Source organism: Apis dorsata, unplaced genomic scaffold (assembly GCF_000469605.1).
Source record: "Apis dorsata unplaced genomic scaffold, Apis dorsata 1.3 scaffold_506, whole genome shotgun sequence".
Taxonomy (NCBI): Eukaryota; Metazoa; Arthropoda; class Insecta; order Hymenoptera; family Apidae; genus Apis; species Apis dorsata.
The window spans coordinates 24,079-36,334 of NW_006263734.1; the positions used below are offsets into that span (position 1 = coordinate 24,079).

The following is a 12,256-nucleotide window of genomic DNA, read 5'->3' on the forward strand; positions in this document are numbered from 1 at the left end:
CGTCACTTTTCTTCCTTTTTCTTCTTCTATCGTTTTTATATCTTTATATGCGAATGGAAGAAAACTACGACAGAAGTTTCTCGAGTTCAAGATTCTCTCGATGGTCACCGAGGAGACGAATGAATAAAGCTAGGAATAAAGCTAAGGTGGAAAGTTAATTTCGCGCGACTCGTTAATATGTTAATCTTACGAGCAAAAATTTTATTTTATCGGCCGGCTTCAGGCGTGGAAGCTTCTGTAACGGAAAACATAAACGATTATTGTGAGCGAATAAAAACGCTAGATGAATAGGTTGATCGTCGGTTCATTTTCAACTCCTCCGTCCCGACGAGCTTTTTCGCTCGTTCCAACTCGCCAATCGCGATGAATAATAACCTCTTACATGACATTTTTAAATAGATATTTTTCAAATGAAACGGATAGTCGCCGTGCATTCGTAATCTTCTTATCAACGACTACATATACGCCTTCAACGAATTTTCGTTTTACTTTCGAAGAAAAAAATTTCAAGTCACGTATGATTCCTAAATAAACAAAAAATGAAAATAGGAATAAAAAAAAATCAAAATGAAAAGCGTCGTCGATTTAATTCATTTATTTATCGTTATAATGGTTCTCGTAGATTTTTTGCTGATTTATCGAGTTTCTTCGATATTTGACGTCGGCTCAAGATGCCGTTATAGATTCGCAATTTTGTTCACCGCCATTATCAATATCGAGTTCGAATTTATCTACTTGTAACGATTGATTCCGAAAATACTTACATCGAATTCGCGTCCAACTCGAGTATCGTGCGAAGATTCGTACTTTTCACACTGATAATTGCACAATCTTCCGTCCAAGATTTATTTCACTTAGTAGAAGAAAATTTGAAATCGAATTTTGACTTAATTTTAGATTTTTAAAACGGATATAATAAATGTCCCCGCAAACTTAAGTATCTAATCGCATAATCCTACATTTCGAAGTAACCCCAAGCAATAATCTTATTACAAGGGAAGCAGGAAAAAAAAAAAGATTTGCCAGGGCATGAACGATGCATTTTTAACCGTGGCCCAGAACTAGATGGGAAGGCGGGTGAGCTTCCTCTCTGGTTGCGACACGAACGAAGGAAGGTTGCTCGAAACACAGAGATCGGAGCGAAATAAAGTCCGCGGGAATTGTGCGCGAGTGCCATTTGACTGCAGGCCAAGCCAGACACCGACTTCGTTTCTTTTTAGACCGTAAGGCTTAGCTGGTGCGGCATTATTGCGCTATTAATGGCGGCCGTCTCGTTGGCCGTGGCGCGCGAAACCAGAACCAACCAACAGCCCTTCGCGCGACCCAACCCTCCCTCTCGAAAAGGGGGTTACGACCGTTCCTTGATAATCCGGATAACTTGACGCGGATGTATACGTTGTGGAGGGACTTGTGTTTGGTACGATGCCAGGGTCGCAGTGTCCAAGGTTTGGTTAGTTGCGCGCATCTCAACGGCCGAAATGCTTTCTATTTTGCTTCTTCGATATGTTATTTCTTTTTTCTATTTTTTTTTTATCGAATTGAAATTATTTTCATTCGGGGATATATTAAAATTTTTATTGAGAAATTAAACAAGTACAGCGTTTTTCAACGGATTTGGAAAAGGATAAGTCTATACATACAAAAATATATGTACTTTGTATTTTGAATTATGTGATTTGAAATTAATAGAGCATTATCTTCGCACGAATTGATCGATTACAAATTTATAAAGGAAGGAACGGGAATGGCGAAGAAAAAAAATGAAACAAATATATTGGAAAATGGGCATATGAAATAAGAAAAGGGGAAAAGTGGAAATTGTAAACGTAAACATTCGTTTTATAGAGCAATGGGACGGAGAAAAAAATAAATTAAAAAAACGAGATAAATAAGAAAGAAGGCAGAGGGAAAAAGAGAGAAACGCGGTAAAAATGAAAAGAAAATAAGATTAGAGACTCGAGAGACTCTACCATCGTATGAGATAGGGGATAAGTAACAAAGGAAAAGAAAAAGGAAAAAGAAGGAGGGAATACGAGAGAATTGAAGAAAAGTGAGAAGAAAAAGAAGTAAATAGAGTGGGGAAAAATGAAAGAAAAGGAAAGAAAAGAAAAAGTGTTAAACGAAATGGGGAAGAGAAACATGCGGTGCGACTAATAAAAAGAGAAGCTTTATTCAAAACGTCCCATAAAAGCTGGAGTAATAGAGAAACGCATTCGGACGAATCGTTTTCTCGTTCTCTTTCCTATTTTCGCATTTACGATCATCGTCGAAGAATACACGTATTGTTCTTTTTGTTCCTTGTTTATTAAATCTGCTAAGATCCTTTATTTATTCGTATGTTTAGCCGAAGAAACGTTTACATTCTGATATTTTTCAAGAATAAGAACGTTTTCTTTCACATTCGCGCAAACGTTATGAAACTGGAAGAAAAACTTGAAGAAAAATTAAGACAAAAAAAAAAAATTGATTTCACGATTCTATTAAAAATCGAAATGATATTTCCGTTCCGATTGTACACTTAAATCATAAAATTATAAATATGAGATATAAACTAACGCGCATTTTAAACTTCTATTCTTTTTACTTTTCCTAGTTTCTTTTCCCCCCTTTTTACGATCTTTTAAATTTTGATCGTCGATTTTCCATCAAACTTCGAAATATAGTAATTCAATACTTGAACGATTTATTCAATCCCCACTACACCATTTTCAATAACAAAGCACCTTTCCTCTATTATCGCGAATGCATGGAAAATTCGCGAAACGTTATGAAGCGACTCAACGTCACTCGGTTTATATTCAATGAAATTCACGTATCAAACGATCGATCAAAATTGATCGGTAACGAACGAGGCGCGAAACAAGTAGAAGAAGAAAACAGGATGCATAATAGGAAGTTATTCGAAAACAAGAATTTATACGTGATACGAAAACGTCGTGAAAAATAAAGTTTTCACATAAAAAAAAAAAACGTAATGCGCGACGATTTAAACGATAAAATAAACACCGTGTATGCAAAGTGGAAAAAACTAGAAGATTCGCGAAAAATTAACGCTTCGAAACCGATCTCGTGAAAATCGTAACGCTGAACTGGTAATACGACGAAAAAGAGAATGTCAGCTGGAGGGTGGAGTTTGGTCGATGGACCGAGTTGATATTGAACTAATTATCCGGATTAACGTTGGTAATGCGATTTCTGGATTATATTTATTGACCGGTCACTACGTGGTAGTATTTCGCGGTGACTTTCATCACGGAGGACTCGTTTTAAAACGAATTTATCGTCGCATGTTTAAAATCATTTCGAGGATACCTGAACGTTGATTATTTATTATCGGGATGAGTTGTTCGAATCATAAATGAATTTTTTTACCAAGAGATTTCACTCTCTCGTTACCGAAAGTGACCTACAATTAAGTAGAGCGAACGATTCTGATATTAACATTGTAATGTTCTCTGTTTCGAAATACGGGTTCAACATTTGGAACAACTTTACTCGATAATAATTTATTTTATTCCATAATTTTATCCAGCGAGATACATTATGCCACGCAATTTATCAAACAAATAATTCTCGTATAAAATTATTGTGAAAACATCTTTTCACAATTTTTTTTTTTTTTCTATATTTAAATTTATATCACGCAGCGATCATGTTCTATGCAAAAGTTTTCTACGCTTTTATATTATATTTTATTATAAAAGAAATTAAAATAAAATAAAATATCGAAAGTATCAAAAGCGTAATTTATTTAAAAAGTGTTTTCTTAATCACACTTTTTCGTCCTTGTAGAAAGTAATTGTCAAGTTTAGAACTTCCTACCTTATTCCAGAAGAATAATTCAAGAACGAGTAATTACGAGTAAAAAGTCAGCTTCAAAGCCGTGAGGAATAAGAAAAGAGGCGAAATGCAGCAGGGAAAAGATAGTTTCGTTTGTCGTGAACGTTTTCCTGGAAAGTTTCCAATTTAATATAATATTAAAACGAATAAGAGAATCGGCACATAAGCGCAACGAAATAGAGAATGATTATTCAATGAGTGTTACAAATGTGTATTATATATGATTAATCTTTAATTTGTGTTATGAATTAAACGCGATAAGATAAATTAATTAGAAATAACTTTTGCAAAAATGTCTTCGTGAATGATTCAAATAAGTATTACAATCGATGCACGTGTTTGAAAAATATTTTTAGTTTGTAAATATTTTCCTGAAAACTTGTTGCGCGTTCAGAATTGAGAACATTCAGTTTCAGCGGATCATCTTCAAATTATTCCCGTCTTTTAGTCCAAGTGAATCGAGAATTTAGAAAGAAACAGGTTATCAGATATTTAAATATTCGTATATCTTTTCCTTATATTTTACTTTTCAGATTAATTCTCGTTAATCTCGATACAGTCAAAATTTCATCTCGCGTTTTCTGTTTCTCGTTTGGCTGAGCTTCACGTGAATACATCGATTTGCATTCGTGGACACAACCATATGTCGTTTACACGTACGTAAATAAGCAAGTTCTTATTATCGATATTTCTTTGCCACGATTTATATTTGAATTTTTAGAAAAAGGACAAAACGTTTATTCGACGTACAGTTGAACATTCTTTGGACGACAATATTAAAAATGAATTTATATTTATATAAATTCGAGAACAAGATTCATTCATCGTTGAAAAAAAAACACGATACTCGAGACACGTCTGCAACTTTTACTTTTTTTTTTAAATAAATTCCAAAGAGCAATCACAATTGAATTTGAGGCTATTTGAATTTTACCTGCTCGTTGAAATTATCATTGGTTATTTATCTTGAAAAATAACCATCTTCGATTACACTCGAGCACTCGCGCTGTCTCTTGACCTCAGATTAAATCAATGGTGGATGGCTGAATCGACCTTCGGGTCATCGATACGATAAGAAACAACAACTCGTGTAACGCTTTTTTTCTCAGTTATTCTTGTTTTTCCTTTTTTTCTTTCCATTTATTCTCCGTTTATTTATATATATTTATATTTCTCCGTTTATTTATATATTTCGATACAATGTTGTAAAAATTTATTCTCGATTGTTGTTTTCAAATCGAGCTTGACTTTCATCGACTATTTATTTATTAATCATCTATGATTCGCCAATTCGTATCACGCAGTTCGATGTTTCGTTTTATCGATCAAACGTATGCATTTCCTATTGAATTTTACCGATAAAAAATCGATATATATAAAAAGTCCAATCCTCGCCAATTCTTTTACAATATTTCTCCGTTATTATTACTATTAATATTTTTAATCATATTCTTCTCCAAATTCTAAATTTAATGTTCTTTTGCAACCATCTTTCTTATCGGAAAGCAATGTTGTATAATACGTTTATATTAAATATGATTTAAAATGTTAAAATAAATGATGCAACAAGCTTTAAGAGCTCATCGAAAGGAACACAAAATATTTGATTAAAAATATACGTGCGTTATAAAATAGATATAATAATTAAAATTATTATAAATAAATAAATTTATTTTCTTCCTGGAATAATAATTCGAGTTTCATTTATTAATTCACAATTATTATTAATAAAATAATAAACTGTACTAATTAAAAATATAAATGCGATAATTAATTGTTTATCATGACTAAAATATATGATCGTTACATCGAAATAAAAAAAAAAAAATATATATAGATTACTACTACTCTACTCTCGTTAATAATGTATAGAAGAATTCTTCAAATAATCCATCTTAATATCATTAAAATTTAATACAGTAAATTATGATCCTTTTATCTATCGGTGCATATCCTTGCCTCGTATAGAAGCAAAATAAAAATCCATATAATATAATATAAATAAAACGTTCGAGGATTCAAAAATTATTCGGTCTATCGACGAACGATGATTAATCATAGGCAAAAATTTATCATTTTCGATGGTATCGCGAATCAAGCGGTATAGCGAGAGATATCTCGTGGTAGGGACCTGGGAACCAGCTGTTCTAATCTCTTTCGACCGGCATATCGCGAGTGGAACCGCGGTAGTAGTACGCTCAACGTCAGCGTGGACGTTTCGAATCTCCTCGCTTCCAAGATCGTCGAGTTCCTTCATCTTTCACCTTTTTAAAAAACGATCGCGCGAATGCCGGGGCATCGTGATATCGTGGTGGAACTTTCAAGCGATCGGCGGTGATTCGTTTCGAAATTCCGGCCGTGTATTCGACTCGTGGCGAGACGGGGAACAACATCGGTGTGCACAGTGAGTTTGATTAATCAATCGTGAAACGCATTCGGCAAGATTTCTTCTTCCTTATTTGGATGAGCTTCGGGTAAGAAGAAGATTCTTCTTCTAGTATTCTTTTTACGATGATTATTTAAAAATAATATAAGCGTATTTGTAGAATAAAAAATCATCTTCTCGATTCGCGTGTAAACACTGTTGCAAAAATTGCTTATCATTTCGCTGTTCGATTTTTAATAGAACGAGTTAATATCGTTTCGACTAAAAATGCGGGTGATGAGGATAAAATCGAGGACAAAATATAAGATGGAAGAAATTTTCGTAAATACGCGCGCGGTATAAAAAGGAAAAAGAAAGAAAAGAAAAAGATGGATCGTGAAAAGTCGCGAAGAAAGTGGGAAACTAGAAGGGAGAAAAATTGGCTCACGATGCTCGGTAACGGTTTACGACAAGCTGGGAATATTTTTCTGACCCCAAACTGACAAGCTCGGCACAGAATGCCGCACACGAGGCCCGATTAAAAATGTGCTCGATAAGAAACTCGTGGAAAAGTTCGTGTTCCTTAACCTCCTCCACGCTGCATTTCTATTAAGTGGCGGTGGTAGCCGTCGGGAGGGACGCTGATCCAATTTACTTTTCATTCAGCGTGAGACCAACAGCAATTTGAAAATTTTCTTCACAACGCTTGCCTGCCTTTCGCGTTCAATCAGCTCGTAATTTATTCTTCGTTTCGTTTCGTTCCCTACTCTTCCTTTCGTCTTTCGTTTCCTATCAGTTGGAAAAAAGTAGAAAGACATTAGCGTAACGAGTTTCTTTCGTGGACCGAATACTTTTTACGGCAAGATCAAGCGCGTTTCTCGGAATTGTTAGAAATCGTAGGACGTTCTCGACGTTCTTACCGATTATACACCGATATATTCTTTTATTTTCTTTTCAAAAAAAAAAAAAAAAAAAAAAAAAAAAAAAATTGACTTACATCGAATCATCATCTTTTGCAAAACTTGATGATGAAAGCCTCGTTTGAACGCGGGAGAAAAAGCGTCCGTATCTCTATTTCGACGGCACGAGCAGCGAGCGAAAAGAAAGTTTCGAAATTGAAAAAAAGAAGAAAAAAAAAAAGATTACAAAATCGTCGTTGGTCGTAAGGAAAGATTCGAGTAAGTACCGATTTATCGCGCGTAGTCGATTTCTCGCTAATTGTTTATTACTCGAATGGTCGTCGGATATAAATTGCATCGCGTCGCGACGTATTTTTAATGATTCGTGGACGCGCGTATAAATAGTACATGGCGATAACCCGTTCTTTCTTTCTCCTTTCCTCACTCACACTCGCTACGACGATCCAACGTCTCAGCCGTGTTTTTATCGCGCTCCCGTCATCCTAGTTGTTCCCGTTATTGCATTCACCTTTCGTTATCACGTCAGCACCTCGATTTTTCCAAAACCACAAGTGTCCATTTTATCTTACGATCACCACGTTCGCTCCATTCCTATCCTCTATCCAATATCGTACGAAAAAAAATACGAAAAATTTATCAAACGCGGATACGTTTCGATCATTCATCCCTACATTTCTTCGTAATTTTTAAAGTTCGTGTCTTCTATACGTCATTCTCTGTCCTACGGTAATCCTGGTAATTCTTACGGTAAAAAGAAGGGATGGATCGAAACGGATTAGAATCGAGATCGCTGCCTGCCTGCCGTCTCTCCGTAGCTGCCAATAAACCGTGGTTGTCCACGGTTATTAACGCAATTAGAATAATCGATCGTCTAACGGAGTCTAACGGCCGATATCGCGGTGTAATGGCATTATTACGACGACGAGATGGGAATGATGTAAGGTGACGTGCGGCAATCCGTCGGGGGAGGGAAGGGAGAGGAAGGCAACGTTTCCTGCGGGTGAAATCAGATTGCCGTGCACAACGGAGTTGACGTACGGAGTTGTCGTCGTCGTCTAGGGAGGAACGAAGCGCGATTAAACCACGACGATTCCTGGTGATAAACAGACTGAACGAAATTATATTCCAACTCACTTCGGATCCGGAGGAATCCAACGAACGAAAAATCCTGTCTCTGTCCATCGCCAGAATAGTTTCCTTTGCCGAGTAGAGATGATTTCTAGAAAGCGGACCCCATCGGAGCCCATTTTTCCATGGAATTCGCGTTATAATCGAATGCACGAGTCGAAGATAAATCGATAAATCGAAGGATCCGCCAACAACGATCCTCCTATATTCCAACGTTTCGTTAATCTTATCTATCTTACGTTTGAAATCCGCTTTCTTCGAAATCCGACGGGAGTCGGACACAGTCTCTGGATCAACGATCCAGACCACGACGATCACCGCCACCATTTACAAGTTCAAGCCTTGTGCGTCTGCACAGGCGCCGATAACAAGTTGCATTGAAAGCCTATCGCCGATACGAGAGAGTCTCGTTTTTATCACGGTCGCGACGCTTCCTCCTCGAGAGTTGGTCGCGCGCCGACCGCGCGTAAACACTAGCTTATTATTCCAGAATAATATCGCACCGGGTAGATGGAGAAAAGGGAGATGGTGCTCGCGCCGATTTTTACATCTCGATCGCATCGACGAGGAAACGAAGAAAGGGGGAACGCGGAGGAGCGGGAGGAAGAGAGGAGAGAAGAAGTGGAGTGAAAAATGGAATTTCACGAAGTCGAATACGAACGGGGCGAAACAGTTGACCTCTCTTCTGCTTTTGATCTTTGATCTCTCGTTTCGAGATAATCGTTCGCGTAGCTGATCGAAACGATACGGTTCGTAGACGGAGCGTCGATGGATCTGCAGACCGAACGAATTAATTCTCCGCGACGTACTGGCACCGATAGAACGGCGCTCCACTCCATTCGAACGCGTTCGAACTTTTCGCTTCATCGATACATCCGATACGTTTTATCCTTCCAATTTTATTTATCTGTGAAAAGAAAACACTTTTTTTTTTCTCCCCTTACTTACGTTCTTCGACCTAAGAGGAAGCGACACGAATTCCATTCGACACGAGCCGGCTGCTGCCTGTCACAATCGGAAACGGAGGATTGTTCCGCTCGATTGGCTGGTAAACAGAATCATTATGTCATCCACAACTGGGCAGCGTGATAACGACACCATCGTGGCGTGTTTCCCAGATCACGTGTCGGACTTTCTCCTCGCGTAACGTAAATTATTTTCACGTTCGAGATTTCCCGCTTCTCCCTCTTCGTCTCTTTTATTTTTCCCATCCCACGAATCGTTTCTTCTCTCGTCGATATAAGCAACGATCGAATCTCGTCAAGGAATCTGCGTCGATACGCGGTGTCTCCGCGTGTTATCCGGTTGCTTATACGAGATTTATCATCGCGTCACGAAGATAAAGAAAGAAAGAAGGAAGGAAGGAATTTATTTTTATCCCGTTCCGTTTGACGCGAGAGAGAGAAAAAAAAAAAAAAAAAGAAACGTACGATAAAATCGAGACATTACCTGTTACCCCACGATACGCGATACATTTAGATAGATTCACGAAAAACGAGTTGTTGAACGAGAACGAATTTACGATCCCTGATTGGCAATTGCTTAACGGAATACACGCGAAACGATCGACCCAACGATTTTCGGTATCGAGAACGTTTGTCTTTCTCAACGACGACGGGTGCAACCGGTCGAATTTAACCCGTGTTCAATGTTTCAAGAGGGTCAACATTACTCGTCGTCGATCGGAACGCCGATTCGCTTCCCACCCATTTCCCTCTACCGTGTATCTATGCTGTACCACTTTGACCGCGATAACGGGCGAATTATCATTGTTAACCAGCTATTAGCGGCTCGGTGTCGTTGCATTAGCGTATCGTCTAGTCCGCATTTGTTCAAACGCCGTTTAATCGCTGCCGTTTAATTAATAAACCATCGAAATCGCTATTTGTACGCATTATACGTAATTGTATCCATTTTTTCCTTCAAACGTGATTTCTTACCTCCCTCGGATTCTTTCTCATTACGTTCCTTTATCTTTCCACCCATTTATCCGATTAATATATTTTATTTTCGCGCGATTAATAACGAACTTGTATCTCTTCTATCGAGGAATGTATCAAGGGATACATGGATATATACACGTAAAGTATCTCGATTCTCGACGTTGAATCCATCATCCATGATCTTTTTGTCCTCGCAGAAAGAACGATTAATGGAAGAAACGTAGATCGAATCATCTTTGTAGAAAAATTGTGGAAGATGATACTTTTTTTTCGCGTTGAAAGGAACGATCAATGATTACAAAAAAAAAAAAAAAAAAAAAAAATAGAAAAGAATTCAGGGAATTTTTCGAGGGAACCGCAGACAAATAGAGTTAACAAGAGGCTCGTACGGAAGGAAAATTCTCTGCCAGCAATATCGTAACGTTATTAAGAGTGATCACCGACGTTGCAGAACTTTCCGCAGACGCAAGGAGACTTTTTCACGGACACAATGGGAACAATGAGGAACAATTTCGCGGCGGTCTTTGTGCTTCACATCCTGATGCACTTGACGAGTCAATCCCTCCCCCTACGCGGCACCAACGAAAATTCCTCCAAGAGAAACAGTTTGTCCGAACTGCGATCGACGTCCTCCCCGATCTACGAATGCCTCTTCCTAGATCCGGATCTGCCCGTTTGCGACGAGAAATTGTGAGTTACTTCGATATCAAAATTCTTTCCTTATTTTTTTCTTTTTTCTCTGTTTTCTCTCTCTTTTTTTTTTTCCTTCCTTTGATCGTGCAAAGGACATTACGTATTACGTGGTATAATAGAGTGACGATTCGCGGTAATAAAAAAAAAAGTTTGGAATCGCGTTAAAATCCAGAGAAGAATCGAAAAATTTGAAAAAAATAATCGAAAACTTTATTTTCTTCGATGCGAATCGTGTTTTTTTTTTATTTCTTTATTTTTTTTCTCCCTCACTCTTGATACCAGAGGAAATAATTATTTAGATGCTCGTCGAAAAGTGATATATACTATTTTTCAAATGATATCGTAAAATTTATTATATAGCGAGATAGAGATATAGCCATAAGTATTTACAATATGTGAAAAAATTTTGTTTGATCGTTTAGAATGTTGAAGTTGGCGGAGGATTCGTCGAGCGATCAAGATAATTTTGGTAAAAATAGTGGGCGACGCTCGACGAGAAACGTCGATGCATCCACGACGGACGTCATAGTGTATACCATTGAGGGTTGTTTACCGTCTAAGTAAGACTTCTACATTTTTTCTCTATTCGATCGATATTTATTTATTATATTCTTTAGACGCTCGAGAGAAATAGAGGAAAAGTATATAGTATTTCTGAAAAATATTCGTACATTTCAGAATTGAATTTCGAATACCGATTGTTACTTAACAAGATTATATATTATTTGAAAATTAAATAATATAAGCGTTGTTCAATTCGTTGTTGCGTTAGAGATAGAGATCAAATTACCCTGTGTGTGCGTTTCGAATGGAATTAAACTACAAAACGTCGTAATGGTCGAATCGTTCGACAGGATACCCTTCTCGATGCCTTCCTGCGAGGGGATTTCCTTGGACAAGATCGTGGATGTGCAGAAATTCCGTCCCTTCGTCGTGAAGGGAGTGACAAAGCCACCGTTCGTGTTCCCGAAATTCAATTATCGCGAATGGCAGCGTATGATGATGCGGTTGCAGAATCATGTTTCGCCAGAGACGCAATTCGTAAGTAATCGATTCGACTCATCTTGTATTTATCTCAACATGGTGGTAAAATTAAACGTTGCTCGATCTTCTTTCGTCATTCATTTTCTCGCTTACTCACCACGCGTCTCTTTCTACTTCCCTTATCCAATTAATCAACAATTAATTCATAAGTTTCCTTCGAAATTCATTCGAAACGATCTTATCTATATTTTTCGCGCGATTCTCCTCCGCTTTCGATCATTCGCCGATATTCGACAACTTACTGGTTTCAGAAAGAAGAACAGCCGATCGGTACGTCCGAGGAAGCGGCGTCGTCGTCGTCGTCGTCGTCGTCGTTCGTCGAT

The 12,256-nt window shown here is 37.6% G+C and overlaps 1 protein-coding gene across 1 annotated transcript in view; it reads left to right on the top strand.

Moving 5' to 3' along the window:
* The first annotated feature begins 10,489 nt into the window (after window positions 1–10,489).
* Window positions 10,490–12,256, top strand: part of LOC102675181 — a 2,546-nt gene continuing 779 nt past the window's right edge. Inside the window, exons 1-4 of the mRNA XM_031512714.1 lie at window positions 10,490–10,886; window positions 11,312–11,449; window positions 11,744–11,930; window positions 12,185–12,256. Coding sequence (XP_031368574.1) covers window positions 10,687–10,886; window positions 11,312–11,449; window positions 11,744–11,930; window positions 12,185–12,256 — 597 coding nt within the window. The 5' untranslated portion in view covers window positions 10,490–10,686. The remainder of the gene's footprint in view (window positions 10,887–11,311; window positions 11,450–11,743; window positions 11,931–12,184) is intronic.